At 36.3% G+C, this 26,159-nt stretch overlaps 2 protein-coding genes across 3 annotated transcripts in view; one reads left to right on the top strand and one right to left on the bottom strand.

Moving 5' to 3' along the window:
* The first annotated feature begins 559 nt into the window (after nt 1–559).
* Nucleotides 560–20,392, top strand: LOC141848510 (uncharacterized). Of its 2 annotated transcripts, none has more exons than XM_074736544.1 (18): nt 560–623; nt 2,428–2,638; nt 3,476–3,715; nt 4,399–4,545; nt 5,492–5,570; nt 7,145–7,328; nt 8,882–8,947; nt 10,880–11,125; nt 12,932–13,138; nt 13,257–13,560; nt 13,652–13,811; nt 13,914–14,022; nt 16,455–16,590; nt 16,721–16,776; nt 16,856–17,155; nt 17,234–17,359; nt 18,735–19,445; nt 20,023–20,392. In XM_074736544.1, exons 2-18 carry the CDS (start codon nt 2,506–2,508, stop codon nt 20,188–20,190), a joined length of 3,372 nt encoding a protein of 1,123 aa, XP_074592645.1. In that variant the 5' UTR covers nt 560–623; nt 2,428–2,505; the 3' UTR covers nt 20,191–20,392. The 2 variants fall into 2 exon arrangements, with proteins under 2 accessions (XP_074592645.1, XP_074592646.1); XM_074736545.1 differs by having other exon boundaries at nt 576–623; nt 2,443–2,638.
* Nucleotides 20,393–25,564: 5,172 nt separating this feature from the next.
* LOC141811528 (uncharacterized) overlaps nt 25,565–26,159 on the bottom strand; it is a 6,007-nt gene continuing 5,412 nt past the window's right edge. The window contains exon 4 of the mRNA XM_074699555.1: nt 25,565–25,848. Coding sequence (XP_074555656.1) covers nt 25,675–25,848 — 174 coding nt within the window. The 3' untranslated portion in view covers nt 25,565–25,674. The remainder of the gene's footprint in view (nt 25,849–26,159) is intronic.

The raw sequence follows: 26,159 nt of genomic DNA, 5'->3' as shown, positions 1-26,159 counted from the left end.
ATGCTCAAAAGTAAGTCTGGATATAATTAATTATAAAATTTATAATATCATAACATAGGTCAATTTATTATTTATTATTATTATTAAAAATGATACTCAACACCATCCAATTCAACAATTATAATCCAAGCTAAATACTCAAATAGAAGCTAAACTTTATATTATGTAATGATTTTTTATTAAAATATATTACAATATATAAGTTCTAAATTATTACATGATGCAAATTCAATCTAAAACACTAAGAGCTTAAGAATTTGAATTTCAATATGAATCATCTATGAGTGTTTGTGCTCCGAATTTATCTACTAGATAAATAAGAAAAATATTATCTATCTAATATAAAAATATATATAAACCTAATAATAATTTGGATAAAAAATGAGATAAATAATATATAAGGTAAAATTTATGAGATGTGAAAGACGGGAATAAAATGGACGGTTCATATAATAATTTTAATTAAAAATGACTAATAATAATAAAAAATATCCATATGTTTTTTGTCGTGGTCCATTGGCATAAATAATAAGATAGGAGAGATCTGTCAGCCCCTCCGGCCCTTTCCGAGTTCCTCCGTCTTGCGGAGTGGCGAGCGGCACTGTCGCATCGGGCGATCGCCGGTGAGTTCTCCCCTTCAGCTCCTCCATCTGCCGCCTACGCGTCTTAACTGATCCCCTCTCGGACGGCCAGCTTGTCCTATCCTTCATCTTCTCATAGTTTTCCCTTCACAAGTCACCGACCGACAACTCTTTCATGCCTATTACGATGTTATCTTGCAAGGCTTAGTATATTTGGTTATTCTCCCAACTCCATGGTGATCCATGCGGATCATGCCCCATTGTGTTGTTGTTTTGAGTTTTATAGTCTGTATGGATATTCACTTGTGTTTTGAAGCTTTTGCGTCTACTAGATATATTTCATCCAAACTTGGATAGCGATATGCATATTTTCTTTAGATCGAGATGTTATTTGGTCAAATTTTCCACTTATAAGTAAGTTCTAATCAAGCTCTGATTGTTTTGGTTGAATATGAATGAGCTGTAGGTACTATATTTCCATACTACCAAATTTGACCTGAATAATAGATATCGTTTTTTCTATGTTTGTAAGTTTATCTGGCCGATGCTTTTGAGAGTGACATAATGACGTCCTAAGATCTTAATCAGTCGAGTTCACAGATGGAGATGGAATAAGATAATTTTGGATTGGGATCATGGTCGTTCTACCACCACCTGTTGATTGACTACCCAAAAAAACTACCATGGGTTCAATAAGCTATTTGCTTGAATCCTCCATATCAAACCAGACTCTGTAAATGGAAATTGATGTAGATAGAATGCTAATACCACTCTCACTGTGGAGCCATGCGACAAAATCTTCGCCATAGTGGTAACTAATACCCTGTGTGTGATTTTACTGACAACAAGATTCAGAAAAACACAAATAGATTAAGAGAAATAGCAGCAGTGATATAACAATTTATTTTGACCCTACTTCACAAAGAGAATCCAAATCTATATGATATGCAAGTAAAAGTATTGAGAAACCAAATGTTTGAAATTAAATTGACCTGTTCATATAGTTCATCCAGGTAAGTTCAAAGCCACTTTGATCCCGTTGAATAATTGAAGACTTCCAATGGAATAAATTAAAATTTTATTTGAAAAATTCATGATCTGGAGGGATAACCAATTCAATCCTCAAGTCGGATTTCGAAACAATAGAGAAACATGGACACGCCCCTAATTGTGCCATACAAAAGTCTCCTAATCCTCCCTAGACTTCTCTTTTGATGCCAATGAAGAGAATGAGTATAATCTCATCTCATAATCTCCTTGAGAAAAAAAAACATCTCTATAAGGTATTTTGTTTCTATCTGGCTCTGCATACACCTAAGGTGCTGTAGTATGCTTTCGTAGAGGAAAAACTATAGCCCCTCATGAAATCAGGTTGAAGATCCACACAGTGTGGGGATGTTGAGCGATTTGTTCCTTTGATTCTGTTCAAATCCCATGTGATTGAGGATATTTTGTCATGTTGGCATAAGTCCAGCTAACAAGTAATGATCAAGTTATAATCTGGTAATTGATGTAATGATGCTTTAGAGAGCTACGGAAACATTTTATGATTACAAAATATCATTTCTATTTATTTTTCTTTTGTTTGTTGTGACAACTGAAATCATCATTATAACTTTCTAAACATCTTTCGATTTTTCTTTTGTCTATTTTCATTCTCTCATTTGATCCTGTTAATTGTTAAAATCTAGGTATTATTACCATTGTTTATGTCACCTCTATGATCAAACGGTAACTGACAACTAATATTTGCTTGAACTAAAACTTTTGGCATGTACCTGACATGTTACTGTTGTTGCTTAAAATTTATTTTTAACATATGATGTAAAAATACTGTTGTCTACAGAATTCCTTTGGCCAGATGTTGTAAAATCCTGTCGTCTACAGAAGTTTTGTTGCACAAAAGGGAAAAGCTTCTGATAGCATGGCAAGCATTTCTCCAGTTGGATTGCTTTCTCCCAATAACTATTCTTATAGAATCTGGGAAGATCCATCATTTATTAAGTGGAGAAAACGTGATGCACATGTTCCTCTTCACTCACATGATACAGTTGAAGGTAACAACATTTTGATATATTTCTAAGGGTTGTAATGCTTTTATGAAGGTTTAAAGTTTAAGCTCAGTTTTCAATGTTAGAATTTATAGTCTGGTCTCGCATGAGGTTTATCATGTTATGATCTGATATATATGTTGGGCGTGATGTCTTTTCATTGGATATAGTTACTCTATTATTTTAACCTAGTATCATGTTATGATCTGATTATTTTCATGTTTTGGAAATCCTGACGGAGGTACCTCAGCTGTGTGATACCAATGAAAGCATACTTGTGATAATGATATTGTCTACATAGACAATAAGGATACACTTTTTTAACATATATGAGATGAAATAATGAGTGACCTGACATGCTTTTGGTAATTTCAACTTGAAGAAGACAAAGCTAAATTTTCTAAACCAAGCCTTTGGAGATTGCTTCATCCTGTACAATGATTTCTTCTGCGATCAGGAGTTTATTAGCGACTCCTTACAATGCTAAGGCTTCAGGCATTGACTGTTCCTAGACGCTGTATAAATAATTGGAAGGAATCTCATGCAGCAGTATTGTCTCTTTTTCGTTTTTTTCTTCTTCTATTTTTCACTGTGTGCCTGCTTTTATATTCACTTTAAATGAATTATTACTCTATGTTGTTTAATTGAAGATGTGTAACTGCTGATCTTGGTCTTTGCTCATTTATCTTACTTCCTGGTCATGGCAACTTAGAGGTAGAGAAAAAAGTTATTTTTGCTTATTCATACGTGTATTCCTTCTATTCTTCTATATTCAATAACTTAAGCCAATGCAATTGCATTGTTATGTAGTTAACCACATAGCTTCGTTTTCAACTAATGCAGGCTCTCTTAGATATTGGTATGAACGAAGCAAAGTAGATTTTCTAAATGCAAACTTGGCTCTTTGGCATGATGATGCTGTTTTTGGTGCTTTGGAGAGTGCTGCTTTTTGGGTCAAAGGATTACCTTTTGTGAAATCTTTAAGTGGGCACTGGAAGTTCTTCTTGGCTACTTCTCCCGAAAGTGTTCCTGTGAGCTTCTATGATATTACTTTTGATGATTCAGACTGGGTAACACTGCCAGGCAAGTTTAACTGTTTCTAGTTCTGAGCTATTTCAACATGTCTGTTATTTCCTAGTTGCAACTGTCTTCATTTCATGTGATTTACTGAAATATATTCTTTTGTTTTTTTCCTTTGCTGCATCTGTCTTCTGTCTTCATTCCATGTGATATACTTTGATGTGCAGATAGGTGCTAAACTGCTAATAGAGAAAAAAAAATTGAATCAAAACTCCTGTTAACTTTCCTTGATCTTTGTGCCTCATAAAATCAATGGTGTTGTATTTGAGGAGACGTTGGACATTATCATCTTATACTTATTGAGGAAGCTGAAGCTCTCAGAAGAAGAGTTTCCGTCATTGTTAACATGGCTCTGAAAGATAAATATCATACTCTTACTGTTTATTTATGTTAGATATTCTGATCTTAAATGATCAATCTATGATATTATTTTAACATTAATACAAGGAAAAGCTCAACTAGTTAAGTATACTAGATATGTTTGTGCTTTCTTCACAATACAGATCATGCTTTAATGAATGGCATAAGTTTAACTTTAATTTTGTGGAAATACTAGACTCTCTGTGACTTTTCCTCGTGGTTAATATTTTTAGCATGATTTTATGTGCATGCCCCTCTCTCCCTGTGTCTTTCTAATGTGCTACTGTGTAAGTACCAGCTCTAACACAATTGCCACTGTTGAGCAGTTCCATCAAACTGGCAGATGCATGGTTTTGATTGTCCCATTTATACAAATGTTGTTTACCCTTTCCCCATGAATCCTCCATATGTTCCTTCAGATAACCCAACTGGATGTTATCGTAAAAGTTTCCGTATTCCGAAAGAATGGAAAGGTATGTTTGTTTGGCTTATTTACTGTTTCATTAGTTGTTGCTGATTCTTTAGATTTATGTTTCTCTTTTTTACTTTTCTTTTTATTATTTGGCAGAAAATGAATTACATCTACCCATTGGAGTTCGGTTGTTTCTTTTTACATTTCTTTTGTCATTATGGGATTGATAGAGGGACTTACTGATGCTTTGAATTTAAAATTTGAGTGAGAGAGCATTATGGAATATCCCCAAATTTCAAGGGATGCATCGGTGCATGTAATTTATCTGAATTATCCATCATTTTCTTGACCACTAGTTTTCTATTAGATTCATATTCTTGTAAGATATTGCAAAAGAAGATAAAACAAGAAGAAAAAGAAACAAGAGATAGGACACACTATATCACCAAGCTATTTATGGCATTTGTGTTATTAACATTGAAGTACAACTGGATTGTAGTGGTCCAACCAAGGCGATAGGTGATGATGTGGATTGAGTATGTGCATTTGTAAATGTAATTCATAATCTCGTGATGAACTAATGCATCAAAAGAAGATATAATAAGAAGAGAAAAGTGATATGATACGGTATTACACATAGTTATATATGACGTGTTATCAACAATAAGTACAACAGGGTCGTAATGGTCCAACCAAGGCAGTAAAGTAAGATGAATAATTAACATGTGTTTGTGGGAATGATACTAGCAAGTTACTAAGTAATTAATTAGCAGCAGTTCATCTTTTGGAAGAGAAGGGAATTCTTGATCATTGCACCACTTGTGAGCTTGAAAAATCAAATCGGAGGATAGGAGATGAACTTGTTATATTTGTACAGATTAGCATCTCTCACCTTCTTGTGTTCTTTAATTTTATTGTTTAATATTGATTATCCAGTAGAGGCTGTTTTGATGTACAATTTCTCCACTAGGCATTTAGTTATCCCACTTTGTTTTTATATTTGTCAGGTCGGAGAATACTGCTGCATTTTGAGGCTGTTGATTCTGCCTTTTTTGCTTGGGTGAATGGTGTTCTTATTGGGTATAGGTGTGTCTTCTTAGAGTTTCTCATTATTAATCCTGTTATATTATTGCTCCTTTTTTCATGCATTGCTCAAGGATTCTCTCTCTCTCTCTCTCCCTCTCCCCTCCCCCCCCCCCCCCTTTTTTTTTTGCATTTTCATATAAAATCCAATCACTGTAGATTGTGCTAGTCATCTGATAATTAATTTATGATTCTTGTTTGCCAGACTTTGTATAATTGAATTTTGATCATTGTTGCTCATGGATTCATCAAAGTAAGTTTCCCTGGTCATATTTTTTTTTCTCTTTGGAAAATAGCAAACATCAAACATGGTCTAATATTCTGTTGTTTTATTGGCTTGACAACATAGTCTAAGCAAATTCATTTAAGCCAAGGGCTAAACATCTGGAGTAGATATACCAGCAGAGTGTAGGAGTGTTGCGGCTTTGGTCTGAATTGTAATGGAGTATCTTGCTTCTGCTTGGGTGGATATTTAATGGGCTACTAGCAACAAAAAGGAGAGCATGCAAATCTTCCACATAGCTTCCATATTTTTTCAAAATCTGGTTATTCTGAATAGTGCAAGATAGTGCCACTAAGAGTCGGATAAAATTGTCGATGGGAGATCACAAGAAGGAGAATTTGTAGCTTTTAACGGGTTGTGTGTGCTTGTGGATGTTGTGGTGTGGAGGTTGAACTACAAACATTATGGAGGTTAAGGGGATTAGATCTGATGGAGGGGAAGGAGTTGAATGCCAAGGCAGGCAGCAAACAAGGTGAGGATAACTAGAGTTAGTGCTAAAGCTGCCTTGTGTTAACATGTAGGCGAGGTAAAAGTGAGGTGAGAACTTTGAGATCAGGATCATTCTCTTAATGTTGTGGCACTCCTTAGTGGCTGTTGTGGGAACTGGTGAAGAGGATGCAAAGGGAGAAACTTGGAAGAGGTGTACCTTGAAGAGAGTTATTGAGAACATGGTGTTTACCATATACCACTGCATTAGTCTTCTTGTCATGAGGGTAACAAAGGAAGCTTGACCAGTGGGAGAGGGATTCCACAATCCACATAATGCTTGTGGTGAGAGAAACTTGTCAAGGAAGGGTTTTTGGCATCAGTAGGGTGTGGAGGTGTTCCTAATAGATCGGCAGCATACTATTGTTGGGGAAAAGCAACAGTGAGTGGCAATGGTGCTCTCAAAAAAATTGTTAGAGTAATTTTTAAAATATTTAAGGGATAAAATTTAAAATTTAAGAACCACCACCAATCCCTCCCTCATGTCCCCATTGGCGAGTGTGTTTATGAAAAGAGAAAAGTGGCAAAAGAAAACTAGCTTTAAGACAGCATGTTGTGAGACAAAGTTGAGAAAGATGAAATATTGTATTATTGTTGTTAAATGAGTCATTACATTATGTGTGTATATATTTGTGTGTGCATAGACTCTACACCATACTCTGGAACTGGAATATCCATTGTGGGATTAAACCCACAATACTGATAACCCAATTACTCAAATAACTTAATTACTATAAAATGGGGAACACAATCAAAATGTTGTTTAATATTAAAATTGATATGCCATGTCCCAAATGTGCTGATGCAGCCAGGATAGCAGACTTCCAGCTGAGTTTGAAATTACTGATCACTGCTACCCTTTTGATTCGGACAAGGACAATGTTCTCTCTGTTCAAGTCATGAGATGGAGCGATGGTTCATATTTGGAAGATCAAGATCATTGGTGGTTGTCTGGTATTCACCGGGATGTACTTCTTCTATCAAAGCCCCAGGTTTGGTTTATCTCAATTTTTCTGCACGCATAGAAGTCTTTGTTAATCCATGTTGGAATTTCGTTCATATCCACATACTAGGGCTATAGGACTAGTTCAGCGTGCCAACATCCTTGCACCGCATATATATCATTAGTTAGTCAATAGCATGGTTCATAACCAGGTTTCATGCCTGAATTCTTGGATGTCTGTTATTGATTTAATCAGAAAATTTTCTGGTCCAAACAAAAATACCTGATCCAGTTGGAAAGGGTAAAAATATATGGTATTCAAATTTAAGTTTAGATTGGATCAAATTTGAATGAATGAAGACATAAACTTTGGAAAATCAAGCCATCAGTTGGCAGAAAATTTTTTGTTGGTGCAAAAAATTGTGCACCTCAGTATGCCCCCCAAGTTGTTGACTTATTGATCTGGTGTATGACATTGCTTTGTGATTATGAAATTCACCTATTAGGGATTCATAAGTGCGGATATCATAGTCCTTTGATGAAGTCAAGCCTTCATCATTACATACCTCTAACTATCTACAGAGCAATCAGAAAATCTCTGTATAGTAAATCTTAAAAATGTTATCATAGTTTCCTTAAGCTTGATCTATTAATAAATCTTTAAACTGCTCTATCTCATTTAATGCCACCTCTGTTTCTATTTAAAATTCATAGACAAGCAAAGTGATTAATGTTGGTGTGAGTCATGAGTTGGATGTGCCTACGTCATTGCCATTTTTGGTTGCACTCTTCCTCTCCAGATCCATAGATGCCTTGGTTATCCTTGTCTTCAATCCTTAAAGCTTATGTCAAATAGGGACAGAGTACCAGGCCATGACCTTAGCAATGTACAAGCTCATTTGGGTTAAACAAGCGATAATCGAGATATGTTCCTACAAAGCTAATGAAATTGTACTGTGATATTCAAAATGCAATGTATGTAACTTAGAACACAATATTTCATAATAGGACAAAAATTACCATTTTAAAGAGAGAAGATACAATTTATGGAGATCTTCACCTCCTTTTCTAGCTCTAATGATTAATTGGTAGCGAATTTGCTAACCAAATCGTTAAGATGGTTTACAGTTACAATATATCTATATAAGCTTGGTTTCTATAATACATCTGAATCATCTCGAGGAGGAGGTTTATGAGCATAACATGTATTGTGTATAATATGGGGATGTTAGTGTAATTTTTCATCAATAATATGTGTGTGTGTGTGTGTGTGTATATATATATATATATATACATATTATATAATATAGGTAGTAGGGGCTACTAGGATTATGTATAATATTTCTCCAAAAATTAACACACTTAAAATACAGAAATTTAAGAACTTTATTCTAAATTATCAAACAGCCATTCTTTTACTTTCCATCATGTTTGTCAAGAGATGTATTCTCTTCTCATTTTATTGGTCCATTTCTCAACTTATATGTAAAGTAGGAATTGAAGTCTTTTTGACAGTTTATTTTTATATGCAACGTCATTCCTCATTGTTGGCAATTTGACATCTTTATTTGATATGATGATTGCAACCTTGTACTTGTGCAGGTATTTATTACAGATTACTTTTTCAAGTCAACTCTGGACCAAAATTTTCTCACAGCTGATCTTCAGGTAAATTACAGATTAAATGTTCAAAACAGTTATCCAAACTTAGTGGTTCAGTTGCATAAAAGGAATTGTAGGGTATTTTGTGTTTTATTAATAGTTCATGTGAATATAATCCATTATGCATTCCACCATTGCTGTTATGTTTTTTGAAATCACATCTAGAGCTCCTGTTCTTTGTGTAATTTTCTTAATTTCATAGAAGTCTTCTTGGTTGTGTAATTCAATAAGGAGAGAAGAATATAAATAACTTCCTTGGGATGCAGTTAAAATCGAGAGGTACTTCTGGAATCTCATGTATTGTATGTTGATATCATTATGTATCATTCGAGCCAGCAATTGAAATTGCTCTGAACCAAAATTTTTAACCTTGATTTAGCCATTTAGGTCACTTAAGTATTATTATGATGTGAATTTCAACAGATGTAGCCTACCCAAATAATTGGTACAGTTCTAAGATAACACAAGGAATATGCTTTCTTATCTTCTCCTTTTTTTTCTTTCTCAATTTGTATAATAGCCAACATACTCTTTGCCTTCAGATGAAGAATTGTTATACATAAAGGAAAAACTTGATCTATCAACTAAAACAAAGTAAATTCATTATTCATTTAGATCCTTGACTTCTTAATGTCAGGTCTTGTTATCCATCATTCCCTTCAAATTTTGGTTTTCCTATAATTTGTTACATGAAACTAAACAAATCTTATAGTTCAATTTTTTTTTGAGGCAATTGGATGGGAAGTGCCCACCAAATTTTATTATCTACAGGAAAATAACCATAAGGTGTTTTTTTATGAACCTTTGATTGCACAAATCACCTTAATATATGTTTGCTAAGATTACTCCTTTGAACTCCTAAAGCAACCATTACAACATATTTTTTTGTGAATAAAAGAAAATTTCAAACTGTAAAACCTCATCAAGGTGATTTTTAAAAAATCATTTATGGAGATTTTCAGTGTGAAGTGATTCCTATGCCCTACATTCAGACTCTGAGCTATATTGCTAAATTATTTGAAAGCACGTTATTTAAAACTACTAACCCACCTCTAAATTGTAGTTTTGATTGGAAACCCTATTTCATATCGTACTTGAAAACTATCTAAGCTTACTTCTTACACTAGTTAAGAATAAGATTCATAATGAAATTAATTTAAAATAGTTTACCTTGCAAGAATTATTAATTTCTCTGAGAGCAGAATGAGCACAATGAAATGAGAGTGAGCAGACACTAGAGAGAAGTGAAGGCAAGAGATCTAAGAATACAAGACCAACTGTGAAACTTGGAATGAAAGAGGCATGGATCTGCAGGAGGGCAACATGCAGAACACTATAATAAATTGGAATGCATGGATTGAACTAAATTTCTGTTGGCATTGCAGTTACTAGGGCACTAGAACTTATACCTCATGTGTGTGTATAGATATTATTGCTTATATCAAGTTTCTGACAAGCAGTAATTTTTATAAATTGCTCAAGTTTCAGTGATTGTTAATCTGGGAAAATTTCCCCATCATTTTGTCAGTGGTTAAATTAAGTTTAATCATGTCTAAATCTTTTGAAGATCATTGTAGGATATCATTTCAGGCTTTTTGAAATGAAATCTTGAGCTAGAACTTGTTGCTAAAAAAACAGAGAATTTTTGAAGGCCTTGAAAAGGTGTATTATTGACCTTGCACACACAAACTTCTTCAACATATGCTTTTCATATGTTCATTGCTTTTACCATTGATGATCGAACCACTATTGACTCACAATTTCTTAGATCTTATTCTGAAAATCCTCAGCTAATCTAGATTCTTTTTGTTTGGACTACATTTAGTTGCTTATATTCTGCTTCAGTTGTATTCTCTAGATGCTGAAATTTACCATTGCGAAGCATTTTACTGAGGTGTGGATTTGTTGGCTTGGACTCACTATCTATGACTTGTTCAGGTTGAAGTAAAACTTGATCTGTGGAAGAACTGCGAAAATGTTAGTCTTCCCAACATAACCATGGAAGCAACATTGTATGACAATTCTGGATGGTCTACCACTGGAAAAGATAATGAAAAATTGGATCTAAGTTCGTATGATGTTTTGCATTTGAATCTGAGACCACCACCAACTGGAACTCTTGGGTCCCATTTCTATTTGCTTGAGGGTAAATTAGATAAACCAAGGCTTTGGTCGAGTGAGCATGTAAGACATCTCAACATTCATAAAAGCAAGCAATTTATTTTGATGCAGAACATGACAATCTATGATCTTTCATTTTACTACTCAATCATTGTGTTTCCCTTGCAATACATTTAGCATATTTACTGGTTAGCTTAGCTAAACATTTAATTGGCTTTATCAATTATTTGCAATCTTCATGAGCCCAAAGTGAAGCTATGTAAAAATAGTTTGCTTTGGAAGGAACCCATTTTCTAGAAATTAAATTGTGCATATTGATTTAAAAATGATTTCTTGTGTTTGCTGCATATTAAGTACAACAATACATGGACCAAACACGACCTAACACATGGGTTAACTCTATAACCGTTTTATGTTGTCTTTATTAAAAATTTTAATTTAAATATTCTAAAATTTTGGCTTTTTACTTATTTCTTCTCGTTTAATTTGGCTAAGCATAGCCTATGTTGGGCTAATCTGGGCATATATTTTACTAGTTATGTATATTTAATATCTATGTATTGATTTAAATTTGTCAGTCATGGTTTTGATATTTATATATTTATTTAAATATTTATGTTAAATAGGATAACCAAGGTTATTAAGAAATCAAATAGTGATAGTTCAAGTTTTAATTTGAAATACATTGATCAAGAATAGCTTCTTGACTCACGAAAATGCCTCTCTATGTAACCTTTTGTCTTCGAAATATTTATGGCTGTTAACCAGTCTTTGCTATCAAACAAACACAACAATGTCAGTTAGTTTTGTATGAAGCAAACAGAGTTGTATAACAATTAATTGTCATTGGTAGAATTAGCCCAGTGTGCAGATGTGCTGAAAATGTCGTTCTCTTTGAGGTTTCTAAAAGACAGGAATGCAGAAACATTGGACAAGTTAATTATTTGTTATATTTTCTAAAGTCTTGATGCAATTTGGATACATAATTTACTTTCTAGAATTCATTATACATAATTTACTTTCTAGAAGGGGTAGGGATGGTGAAGAATTTCTCTTACCTACCCTGTTTCCCATATGGAGTGGGATAGGAATTGAACCTCTTCTGCCTCATTGTCATCCCTATCTTACGGGATCTATTTACAAATACTGATTGATATATTTGTGTTCTGCATTGTATGATCAACATATATATTTTTTCCCAATATGATGTATACTTTGATTAAATATACTTATTAACTGCATGTATGTTTGAAGTCTTTATTAATGTAATTTTTGTTAATATTTTTAATACAACAACAACTAAATCTTTATCCCACTAAGTAAGGTTGACTATATATAGTCTAGTTTAATATTGACTACATATGGTTGCTAGGTGTGAGCACTAGATATTAATTACATGCAGGATACTCATACACTGTTGATTACTATTGATCTTTATGTTGCATGTGTTTTTCACTTCTATGTGAAGTTTAATTTTATGTGTTGATATGTAAACTAGTCATTTTTATCAATATAAATATTTTCAATATTTAATATTGACTGTATATGCCTCCATCTATATATATGTGCTATGCAATAGGTTTTCACATACCACTTGCATATACTTTTTGAAACTTTGCTTCTTATAGATGATTGGAGAATTAATGTATGATGCATATCCATTTAGAGCTTCTCAACTATAGTATTGGTATGATGATGGAATATTGTCTTTTGAAACATGTCAAATTTATAGCTTCCTCTACTTTTAAACAAAGCTGAATAATATATTACAACTAATAAGGTAAATAAGACACATTTAAATTTCTAATTAATACCAAACAAATGTGTCTGTCCTAGACCCTAAATGGCATTTTCTCATTTGATAAACAGCCAAATTTGTATACTCTTGTTCTTGTGCTCAAAGATTCTTCTGGGAACATACTTGACTGTGAATCATGTCAAGTAGGCATAAGGCAAATATCTCAAGCTCCAAAACAATTGCTTGTTAATGGCCGACCTGTGGTTATTCAAGGTGTGAATAGACACGAGCATCATCCACGTACTGGAAAGGCAAATCTGGAAGCATGCATGATCAAGGTGTTTGTTTTTCAGTTTATTTATTTGTTTTCATGGAGTTGTACCTCAACAAAGACTATTGTAGCTTAGGTAAAGTACGCCTTTTTACCTGACTACAATTCCATCTTCTTTTTTCAAGGATCTGGTTTTGATGAAACAAAATAATATCAATGCTGTGAGAAATAGTCATTACCCTCAACATCCCAGGTGGTATGAGCTGTGTGACCTTTTTGGGGTTTACATGATCGATGAAGCAAATATCGAAACACATGGATTTGATTTGTCTAGTAATTTTAAGCATCCAACACAAGAATCTAGATGGGCAAGTTCTATGTTAGATCGTGTAATTGGTATGGTGGAGAGGGACAAAAACCACACATGCATCATATCATGGTCTCTGGGAAATGAAGCTGGATATGGCCCTAATCATCGTGCCATGGCAGGTAAATGAATTGCAGAGGAATTATTGTAGTGTTAGGCTTGTATCCATCATTTCTCCATAAGCTTGACTATATATGCGAAATTATATTCTAGGCTGGATTAGGGAGAAGGATTCATCAAGACTCTTGCATTATGAAGGTGGTGGTTCTAGGACTTCATCAACAGATATCATTTGCCCCATGTACATGCGTGTATGGGACATTTTGAAAATTGCTAAAGACCAAAGTGAAAGTCGGCCCTTGATTCTTTGCGAGTATGCTTGTTTACAGTCTCTTTTACTATCACAATGTTTTAGTGCGTTATTTCTTTGCCACTTTATTTGTTATTATTTTTTTCTGAAGCTTTTGTCTGTCAGGTACTCGCATGCTATGGGAAATAGTAATGGAAATATTCACAAATACTGGGAGGCTATTAATGGAACATTTGGACTTCAAGGTGGTTTCATATGGGATTGGGTTGACCAGGTTAATTGAAATTGAGATGCTTTCAGCAGTTTTTTGTTTTTTCTTGTTTATTTTTTATTTTATTTTGTTTTTTTAAGTTCTCTCTACTCTGATCCCTTTATGCTGCATGCTGATACTTTGGTCACTCTTGTTGCTCTTCTATAAATTAAATTTATTCTATTATGATTCTGAACCTGTCATAACTGAACATTTTCCATTAATCATGCTAATTCGCTATATTTTCATCTCTATTTGTTTTTTGTATGTTGGTCTTGCAAAGTTATAGTTTTGTTATTAACCTAGTATGACTTTGGGGTTGAATATTAATGATGCTAACATAACACATGCTTTAATTGTTGATCTCCTAGTAAGAGATGAGAGAAGAATGATGCATTTAGTTTATTAGAATAGCTATTCTATTCCTTGTAAATTCCCATGGAATATGTGTGGTTACAAAAATTAACAGAACTACGAATCCCACTGAATTATTATTCCCTAATCATCCTTCCTGCCAATTCCTTGCTTTATTCCAAGGAATAATTATTCCTAATCTATTTTACTCACCACAGCATATCTGTTGCTACTACATTCAGTTATTAAAACTAAAACAAAAAGAATGCAAATTTTGATGGCAAGATGGGTAATATCCCCAATTTTTTTTGCTAATTTAAAGACTTGTAATTTGATTAAGAAATGATTTTTTGGGAGCTTTAAATCGAGAGGGTTAGCACTGTGATTTAAAGAAAATTGGTGAATTATGGCTGTGGTATTAGTCAGATTCTATTTTAGTGGTGGGGGATGCTTTAGTTGAAAATGGGTTAGTAAAATTCTGAATCAATTTTATCGGGGTGTGTTTTAGTTGAAAAAGGATTAAGCTTGATATTTTGAACTGGAGTCTGTTACGTGGTTATGTTGCATTCAAGTCTAACCATGTTTGTATAAATGAGAGAGAAGTTGATTTATTTGGTTTCACTTGAAAAACTGGGAATGAAGGGGTTGAAAACCTCTCTTCTTCTTCTTCTTCTTCTTCTTTTGTTTTTGTTTTTTGTAACGTGTGCAACCCAAAGGAAAAGAAAGGATTTCTCATCTTCTTCTTTGTCTCCTCTTGACCAACCAACACCCTTTCTTTCTGAGAGTTTGGTTGTTCATCTTCCTTCCTGGCCATCTCCCCTCAAGAAATTCCTCTCCTCTCCTTTTGGTGGCCGGCACATCAAGCAAGGAGAAGTTTGTGGAGTCTTAGGGCTGTGACTTGGATCTCTGCACTCTTGTTGTAGGTAAAGGATTGACAATCTCACCCTCTGTGTCTAGTTGGAAGTCTAGGGGATCCTTGATGGCCACCTAAGGCTCTACAAGGGAAGACTAAAACTAAGGCTTTTTTTTCTTCTCTAATCTAGGGTCATTAGCACAAGGCAGTGTCTACGAAGGGGATTTGAGCATTTTCCTCTTTGTGGTTGTGAGTACCCTTGGATAGTAGAGTGACTCCTAAAGGGAATTTTCAGTTCTAAGATGGTGAACTGTTGTTATCATAGGTAGCTGCTAAATAAGAGGACTTTGGACCAAGTCAAAAACCCAACAACCCCTCTAAAAGACTATTCCAAAGTGAGCGTATAGAGGAACAATTCCAAATTTGAGTGTCAGGTATAACAACTAAGTTGTGGCACGTAAAACATATAACACTTGAGTGGGGAAACCTGTTGTTGTTGTTTTCAACAAGTGCCATGGTGTCCTGTTACTTTAGGGAGGGTGAATTGAAGCTTTTGGGTTGGACCAAAGGGAAAAAATAACATTTAGGGTGGGAAATGCCTTTTGGGCCATTGGACCCTTTGCCCAGAATAGGTTGCTAATCTGGGTCTATTGAGGACCTGGTAAGCTAAGTTTTTTTATGTTATGCACACTTAACGAACATCAACCCTTATTCTTTATCATGCACAGGATGAGGGAGTTGTCCCTTATTTTTTATTATGCATTTGAGTATCTTGCATGTGCGCATAATGAGAACAACGGCCGACACTCATATGTATACATAATAAAGAATAAAGTCATAAATATCAAAGTTGTGTATCTCAACTGAAGATCATCAAAGTAGTACAATTGTTCAACAAATCCAATGAAAGGTGCAAGGTTGTCCCAGACTTCCAGTAACAGATCTTACAAGATGTTTTAACTTCTGCAGTTCACTGTGTATCACTATCAATGCTAGTGAGTAAAACATCTTTTGCCATTTCCGTTGGTAATATCTTAAGCTTTTACAATTCTTATTAGCATGGTTTGAGGCACCAGCAGTAGTTGTCCTTACCGGTTTGACAAAAAACTGGCACCTATACTATTGTTAGTTGCTGTTTGTTGTTTGCTATAAATGGCCTGCAAAGATACACCATTAATCAAATTCATCAGTTGTTCTAGTTTTAATAAACTGGTTTGGTGGATGCTCATAGTTGATTGCCTGCCTTTAGGCTTTACTGAAAGTTGATGTTGATGGATGTAAACACTGGGCTTATGGAGGTGACTTTGGAGATAGCCCCAATGACTTAAACTTCTGTCTGAATGGAATCGTGTGGCCTGATCGAACTCCCCACCCTTCAATGCATGGTAGTAATTATATATATCAATATCCATCCCCTTAATGTGAATGGATGTTGATTTTATTGTCATCTTAGTTTGCTTTCATCTTCTTTTAAAAAAAAAAATCCTTATCTGTTGTTATTGTGGTTATTTTCAGAAGTTAAGTATCTTTATCAGCCAATAAAAATTGTTTTAGCTGAAACCAAAGTTGAGGTACGTCCTTGATTCTTCAAAATTTCATTGTGTATCTGAATGAACAGCATTTTGATATCTTATATCTATGTTTTTCTAGATAACCAATTCTCAGTACTTCAACACAACACAAGAAATAGAGTTCAGTTGGCATCTTCATGGAGACGGATGCAACCTAGGTTGTGGAACACTTAATCTTCCAGTAATACCAGCCCAAGAGAGTTACAGCATTGAACATGAATCAGCACCATGGTATTCTGTTTGGAAAGCATGCTCAGCTAGAGAAGTATTTTTGACGATTATTGGAAAGCTTAGACATTCAACCCGGTGGGCAAAAGATTGCCACATCCTAGCTTCTACTCAATTAATTTTATCTGCTAAAGATGATTCCATTCCTCATGTACGTCTTCAGCAAACCTCTATTCTTATCAATATCATGCCATTGATCCTTTGCATGACCTGTGATTCTTGTTTGCAGGTTGTAAGATTGATTTCAGATTCCAATTTGATATCCAAAAATGTTGGCAACATCATAGCAATTGAGAAACAGAATTCCTGGCAAATCAAACTTAACACCCAGACTGGAACAATTGAGAGTTGGAAGGTAATTTCTTGAGGGGTGCTTATATTTACATTCCAATCATAAGTTTTGTGCATCAAAGTTAAGGTTTGCATCTTGTGGTGCTTTTGAAACTCAAAGTTTTTTAGTAGGAATTTTCCCCCCTAATACATCTGCAAATTTCTGGTATTATACCCCTGATTTGTGATATATCGGTTTGGCAAGTGTTAGAGATTAGATGCTTCACACACACACACACACACACACACACAAAGCAGTAAATACAAAGTTTCTAGTTATGAAGGCGACAAAAATGTGTGCATGCGTATGGATAAGGCCCAACAGAGGCATATATCGACACGTCATTATTAGCATCTCAATAGGAGAACTACAACAGTGATTTCTATGCAACCAATAAGCCATGATCAATAAAATTACAATCCTACAGATGAAAATTAAACACCCCCTCAAAACACACGCACACACACACAAGTACAAGACCATAATGGTAAACGTGTTCTCTGACAATCATGCTATATCAATAAAACTATGAACACTCATGGGCAAATATCAATTAGATTACCTCACTCCATCAAAGTGATACCCAGTGGCTGCCCAATAGAGGTATGCATGACTGCAGTCTACAGTTCATGGCATTGCATCTCGCACTCAATTTCTGCGTGAACAACTATTTTAATATATAGGATCAAAAGCCAAAGTCATGTCCAAATAAATTCATGGGCCAAACCGTAGATGATATGACTTCACTATTAAACTCAGAGTAGGAAGAATATATTAATAAATACAGAACTCCAGAAACTTGAACATCCACCAACACCAGATTCTAACCCCAATGTAAGCTAGGGTTGAATTGGTATAAACTCTTTTACACATTTGTTTAATTTCACTTGGAGAGTTATGAGCTATAGCGTTAGGTAAATGAATTGTTATTGACTTGAAGAAATCCTAATATAGTTCTAATAATTCTAAATAATATCTGTTTACATTTTTAAAGTCTTTTTGAATTTTAGAGTGTAACGTTTGTCCTACCATATCATTTAGAAATTTTTTTGAGATTATTCCATAACATCTCAATAGACTTCAACTTTAGTTGGCCCTATTTTTGTGAACGTCTGAAAGCATTTATGAGCCAAAAAATTGTACTTTGTAGTATATTGATCATCATTCAATCAACTTAGCAATATTAACTATTATTTCATGTGTCAAGGGTATTGTTTACATTAATTTAGGTTATAAAACTAGTAATATTTCTTTGCTTATTTTTGGTTTGTCAACAAAGGTTCAATCTGGTTACCAAGGGAAAGTGATTAATGAGGAAAACCCACAAGTCATTTGTTGTACTTGTAGAGAGAATATTTTAAATTAATAATAGATTGTTTAAGCTCTTGATTGACAACAGGTTGGAGAGTGTTCATTGATTAATCAAGGGTTACTTCCCTGCCTATGGAGAGCACCTACTGACAACGATAAGGGAGGAGGTCCCAACAGTTATCTCTCCAAATGGAAGGCCGCCTTACTGGATCGTCTCACATTCCATACAGATGAATGTTCTGTGAAGGAATTGACAAGTGATATGGTGCATGTCAAAACTGTATTTATAGGTGTTCCAAAGGATCAAGAAATCCTGCTGAAATCCAAAAGCTCTATCCAGGAGTCCGAGGAGCCTTTACATATTCTATGCAAAGTTGAAGTTAATTATTACATCCACAGCACTGGTGATATCATTGTTGATTACAGGGTAAATCCTAAAAATGATCTTCCACCTCTTCCACGAGTTGGAGTTGTCTTTCATTTAGAGAAATCACTAGATCATGTCTCCTGGTATGGTAAAGGACCATTTGAGTGCTATCCTGATCGAAAAGAAGCTGCTCATGTTGGCATATACGAAAGTAGTGTCCAAGATTTGCATGTTCCTTACATCTTTCCTGTAGAATCTTCTGGACGCGCAGATGTAAGATGGGTAGCCTTTCAAAATAGCAGTGGAGTTGGTCTCTATGCTTCTGGTTATGGTACCTCGCCACCTATGCAAATGAGTGCAAGTTTCTATGGAACTGCAGAGCTTGAGAGAGCAACTCACAACCACTACCTAGTCGAAAAGGACTATGTTGAGGTATTGCTCCCACATATGTGCATATGCATGAGAATTACATTGCATGCTCTTGTTTTACATCTTGCATGAAAATCTACAGCCAGTAAAGTTGCTCTAAATATGCAGTTTCTGGAACACCAGCTAACTTATTCATCTGGTTGATACAATAAGAAACCTGTTATAGTTGCCTTTCATATTCTAAAATTGATCACATACTTGAACTAGTGAAAAACAATTAAGAGGAATTGCTGGATCATATACCTTGTGATTTATTTCTAGGTCGTTGCAAAATTTCTCCAATTTTTTAGTGATTTCTTGGTCTTAACTTGGCAAATTATTCTATACAGCTTCGGTATTATCCACATCCACCAAACTGGTAAGCATTTATCTGAACAGCAATTAAACCAAAAAGTCACTGCTATCTTGTTTAAATGTTTACTCCATTTGTTTTTTATGTACAAAATCCTTGGGTAAAATGTTGTGTTCCGATTACAATTACCTCGTGAATTTCACTTGTGGGTGCAAAGAGTTACTACAAACTGTTCGCACCCACTGGGGAGATGGCTGTTGTGAAATCATGCCCCTTTTCGGATTGCAGGTGCACCTCGACCACAAACACATGGGTCTAGGTGGCGATGATAGTTGGACCCCTTGTGTCCACGACGAGTACCTAGTGCCTCCTGTTCCATACTCATTCTCCATAAGATTGAGTCCAATCATTCCTCCAACCACAGGCCAAGATATCTACAGATCTCAGACCCTCTAGTTGTGCTTTTGGCGATTCTTCTGCAAAACAACATAATATTGAGGCAGATGGAGGTCTCACAATTTGAGGTATTTATTGTTTTATGGAATAAGGTCTCACAATTTGTGATATTTATTGTTTTATGGAATAAGCATTCTGTTCTTGTTGATCAAATGAATGCCTTCGATGCTGAAGTTGATATTTAATAATCTCCTTTGCCATATTTATACTGCGTTTGCTGGGGGTTTCATTTGAACAAGTTGGCATATAACTTGTGCTAAGTTATATGCCTGGCCATTTTGCAGGCCAAAAGTGCTCCAACCCTTTTTTTGTTCCTTTTGATTAACATAAATTATTTCAATGATTAATATTTCTCTTTCTTTTTTACCTTTTTTTTTTACGCAGCCTTAAATGTCTTTAAATATCGACGGAGTTTAGCACGTGGGTCATGTTGAGTCTGGGTGGGTCTGTGCCACGCCCAGCATGACTTGTTACTGAACCATGTCTGGCATTATTTATGGACAAACCATCTATCTCTACTGGCTCGACCCGTAGACCACGGCATGATCCAACCTCTATCAGACGACCCAATTTGAGTTGGATCACATTCACATGCAACCCTAGCGTGATTGCCATCCAACTGAATTTGGTTTGATGAAAGTGCTGTGCTCGAACTGTCAGACTCAATGGACTTATCAAGACTATCTCCATTGAATTATTCATTTGGATCGGCCAACATATTTAGATTGTCAGGCTTATATATTCCTCTTACAATAAAAAATAGCTAAAGTTCCAATAAACTAACAAATAATCATTTTTATATATTTATAATAATTATTTCATCAGAATATAATTCATAGTTAATTTACAGTTGAACCAAATCCACTATTAAATAGTGCAATGAACTGAACAAGGTCACTCACTATATTATATTTCCTTAGATTATATATTATTTATTTAATCCCATCACATTCACTTTTATAACCATAGCCTGAGGAGTGAGGACCATGGCCTATGGCCTGAGGCCTGAGGCTATTACCTGTCCATCAGACCAGCTACATTGTAGGACAAACAAAACCCTACCCTACCCTACCAACACCTAAGCAAGGCACCAAAGCCCCATACTTTGGTTCATTGAATCCTCATCTAAAGAACAAAGGCAAGGAGAGTAAATCCAAACTAAAGCCAGTGGCCCTTCTTGTAAAGAACTCCTCGGAGAATCAAAAGAAAGGGAAAGAATTGCCACTTGGGACGTGCATGGGAAGTGCAGGTGTGTTTGGACTTGGAGTTGATGGATTTTTGAACTGGATGTTCAGACTTGCAAAAAAACTGGGGGGATGCTTGGTTGGGTGCATTGAACCTCTGGCCTGTCACCGAGAAGAGTCTGATGGTGGCCATAATATTCCTTTTGATTAATTCAACTACATCCACAGAAGCAAACAGAAGAAGAAAACAATTAAACTCCCCAGATAAAGTGGTGCAACGGTAAGATGTTCACTGGTTTATTCAAGCATTCATGATTTGAATTTTAGCTATGGTGCATTATATGATATCTTTTTTCAGTGGGATGAAAAATCTAAAACGTTGGCTGTTGGACACGAAGCCATGAGCATTTTTAGATTTACTTTGATAGTTGATGGAAAATTTTCGTAAGACTGGACTTGTCATCTACAGGATTAGTTAGATTGTAAAAATTGAATATCTAGATTATAAAAAAATAATTAATATATTTTTAAAAAACATTATGAAAAAATAAATATATATTATCAAAAGAATGTACAACCATATAGTGACAAAGAGTCTTTGTTCATGTCATGTCTAACAAAGTGTCGTATTTGAATAGGGCGATGAGGTTTGGTGTATATGTGTGTGCTCACATGAGTACCATCATTCTCTTTACATATCATCCATCATATGTGCGGTAGTTGAGTACTCATTTTCCACATGAACATGAGAGATCAAATATCGATCGGACATTGTCTTTCATGTCATACCAATGCCTCTATGTCGCATGTAGTCTAATATCCTCTCTAACTATCCTTCATCCTCTAGGAGTCTAATTCCTTTTTAGTCTCTAATGGAAGATGGCGGGCGATGCTCACATCCCCTCCTCTCTTGGCCAACGACATATGACTTTTCTCGGAGTCTCCTCATCCAATCTATACATATATCATCATCTCCTATTCACTTTGAGCAAGTGATCAATAATTATTAATGGATTCGATCCGTCTTTATCGTGAGCCGTTAGCCGTGACCCTAAAAGAACCAATTTGGCCATTTGAACCAATTGAACCGGTCCGGTTAAAAAAAAACCATTATAAATACGGATCGGAGACGCAATGCATGTGCAATGAGCCCGGTAGACGAAACGTTGATTCTCAGCTTGCACGCCGGCGCCGTTGATTTTCTAGCAGGAAAGGAGGTGAGGAGAGGAGATAAGCGCGCACGTACGTACGTTTGCTTTGATGGTGAGTGGAAGTGCAATGGTAGTGCTGCTGTCCATGGCGGCTCTGCTGCTGTTGGTGCTGCCGCTGGTGGTGCCTCCCCTGCCTCCGCCGCCTCCCTTCCTTCTCCTGCTCCCTGTGGCCATGGTGCTCCTCCTCGCCTTCCTCGCCTTTCTCCCCAGCACGCCCACTCCGCCTCCCCTACACCACTGACGACCATTAGTTCATCCCCCACCTCCCCTGAGGATCGTCGATCGACCTGACCTGTTTTGTTTGTTTATTTTTCCCTTTCTGTTTTTTCTTTTGGTGTCTGGATCGTTCGATCGACAGATGAAGAACTCCTGTTGAGCTAGCTGCCAGTGACACGGGAGATGAACTTCCTTATCCGTCGATGGCCAAACCACGGGCTTGTAATTAGCTGAGCACTGAGCTGAGGTGAGGGCAGTGCAGGCGGAGTCCAGCAATGCGTGCAGGGCAAGTGGGTACGAGGACTGCATGCACAGTGCTCGCTGGCTGCAGCTTTAATCGCCCGTGAGCTGTGGCGGTGAAAAGGAGGAGTGAATGAGAAGGAGAAGAAGGGAAATGAAAAAGAAAGGTGATTCAATTTTTTGCCTGTTTCAGCTATCTGATGATCAGATAGAACAGTGAATTTTCTTTTCTACCAGCCAGTTGTTCATGATCAGTGTAGTATATCTCGGCGAAGCCGAAATAATGTTCTCCTCTATCATGGTCAACTGTAGTTTTTTGATTTACCTCTTCATGTATGATCGTGGGATCGACTATATGGGGTCGCTGGGGTGATGAATTGCAGACTTTACTATTGAAATGATTTGATAAAAATTTATTTATATTTGTTAATAAATTTGCATAATTTATTAAATTAAATAGATAAATTAAAAAAAAATATGTATTCAATTCGATAATATTCCTGATGGTGAATTATTCTTGAATTATATTTATTAATAAAACTATCATCAATATAATAAATAAATAGCTTTCACATATTGATACAGTTGGTACTTGTATGGTTGTTTACCCCAATGAGTCTTAGAGTCGATTCTCAATCGGTACAAAATGTCTTATTAGGTGTCTAACCTCTCCCATGTAAAAGGGCCCGGTGTTAGGGTAAAAAGCTCTCATGATTTACTTCTTTTTAGAGTATGTGATCATTCAAAATGAGCAAATGAACTTGTATCATTAAGTTTAATAACCAATCAAAAAGTTTTAAACTGTAAACTCTTCAAATAAGTTTGATTAGAGAGTTCAATAACATCTAAACGAATTAAGTTCAAATCAAATTTAAGTTCGTATAAAAAAAATTTAGTCAGTTTGAATAATCATTTCAATGATTTAATTATATCTTATCAAACAAATTTAAATATCATAAAGCTTGACTCGTTTACAATCCTTGAACCTAGGCTGTCTGAAAACAACGTTTAGATTGCCGTCCCCGCTTCTGAAACGTTGTTTCCATCCCTAGAAACTTACCAGAAACGGCCAATCGAGGCTGTAGCGGCGTCGGGGCTTGGTGAGAGAGCAGACACGGCGTCGGGGCCGTGTGGTGGAGGAAAGGTGAGGAATGGGAAAAAAGAAGAGAAGAGGGGACGTCGCTTCCTGGGTTCGTGAGGGAAGGAGACGCGTGGCTCCTTCTCCCGGCAGCAGCAGGGGGCACGCGGTGGTGGCTTCGATCTGCGGCTGAGCGCGATGGCAAGGCGGCAGAAGATGAGAGAGAGGAGAAGAGGTGAAGGTGGGGTTCGGCTTCGCGTTGGCAGCCCCTCCGGTAGGCGTCGACGGCGAGAAGCAGAGACAAAAGGGACTGCGGCGCAACGAAGAACAGTAAAAGAAAACGAAAATCGCGATTGGGAAACCGGTAGGGCACTGTAGCTTCTTTTATAATCTTTCTTAGCGGTTTCTAATGGGTTTGGGTTTAAACTATTAATCTAAGAAACCTCATCTACTAACTAATTAAATCCACTAAACCTCCTAATCCTAAATGAATTATGATTTAATTGATCAAACTCTATCCACATTAGGTTTATTTAATTAACCCCTCCTAAATTAAAGTTAAAGCTATTTAACTTTAGGTCTTCGACACTGTAGGTCTTCGACGTTTCCAAAAACTGAAAACTTCAATTATTGTCGTTTCCCGTTTCAGTTTCCGCATTCTCGTTTCCCGTCTCCAAGTTTCCAGACAGCATAGTCTTGAACTGCTATAAAAATAATTTTAATTAAGATAATTTTATTTTTAATAGTAAAAATATATTAGAGCCTCCTTTTATTATTTTTTATTTTTTATGATTTTATAATTAAGGGGTACCTTTTTTTTTTATACTTTTGTTTAGTTCTAATAATTTTGATTTGCTTAGTTTGTCACACCCAATTAATTTGTCGGACTTGTTTAACCTATTTAATTTTCTAGGTATCTATTAAACAAAAAGTAATAAACTCATAACAATTATACTTCCAATTGAAATTCCTAACAATTTCACTAAATCAATTCAGGAAAAACGATAGCTCCAATTGAAATTTCACAAATTTAATAATTCTTTGCAATCTTAACTAAATCAATTCGAGATTAATACGTTTTTGATAAATATACATCCAAGAGTTTGAATTTTTTTCAGAGTTCGAAATTTAATATGAACAAATATTCTAAAAATTAATCTTTAAATATGTATAAATTGTATTTTAAATTTATTTATTAATAGGACAAAACTTAAACATTTCCCGGAATATTCCCTACCGAAGATGGCGGCAGATTAATCAGTCAACGAGAAAAAAACGCCAATCAGATCGATCCAATGAGACCTGCCCCACCAATTAAATCCGAAGGCTTACGAGTTACGTCGACGACGACGACGACTCCGCCCCTTCCACCTCGCAGTACAGCTCTCGTGTCTTTTTTATTGAGACAAATACGCAAACACTTGTCGTGCGTACTCCTTCCATCGCCGTCGTGGTGGGCGCGGGCGGCGCTTGACTCGTCGCATCGCCGGGCCAAACCATCCTTCGACCGCGCGGCGGCTCGTCTGCAGGAGCGGCCATTGTGCGGCGGCGGGCGTCAGGCGGTAGGGGGGCGCCGGGGGAACCGAGGCGTGGCTACGTTGCCCTCGCGGTCGATCTGGTTCAGCCGCTCCGGGATGGTGGAGTCGAACAGGCGCGACGTCGGGTTCTCGGCGTAGCAGACGTAGTAGCACGCCACGCACGCGTGCGGCAGCGCCATGCCGATCCGCGTCTGCGGGAAAGGGATTTGGGTGAGTCCCTCTGGAGCGAGCGAAGCGGGACGGAGAGAGAGAGAGAGAGAAGAACTGACCATGAGATAGCCGACGAAGAAGGCGAGGAGGGAGACGGTGGCCGTGTAGTGCTTGTGGGAGGTGAAGGTCCACGACGCGGCGAAGATGAGGGAGAGGGCGCCGCTGGTCACCCCAGTCAAAAAGCAGACGGCGGAGGTGATGTCCGAGTCGACCAGCTCTTCCATCTTGTTCCGCTCGAATAGCCCCCAAGTGCTCATCGACGCCTCCACGAACCCCTTCCCGTACGCTGCGA

The sequence above is a fragment of the Curcuma longa genome, chromosome 17, assembly GCF_044706935.1.
Source record: "Curcuma longa cultivar G26 ecotype Majalengka, Jawa Barat chromosome 17, ITB_CL_G26_1.1, whole genome shotgun sequence".
In the NCBI taxonomy this organism is placed as follows: Eukaryota; Viridiplantae; Streptophyta; class Magnoliopsida; order Zingiberales; family Zingiberaceae; genus Curcuma; species Curcuma longa.
Note: the sequence above shows the minus strand (reverse complement) of the source record. Positions and strands in the feature narration are given on the sequence as shown.

Coding starts and splice junctions, on each gene's coding strand:
- LOC141848510 (XM_074736544.1), top strand. CDS start 2,506: ATGGCAAGCATTTCTCCAGTTGGATTGCTTTCTCCCAATAACTATTCT. Junction 4,546..5,491: donor TATTCCGAAAGAATGGAAAG/GTATGTTTGTTT, acceptor TATATTTGTCAG/GTCGGAGAATACTGCTGCAT. Junction 17,156..17,233: donor AAGATGATTCCATTCCTCAT/GTACGTCTTCAG, acceptor TCTTGTTTGCAG/GTTGTAAGATTGATTTCAGA.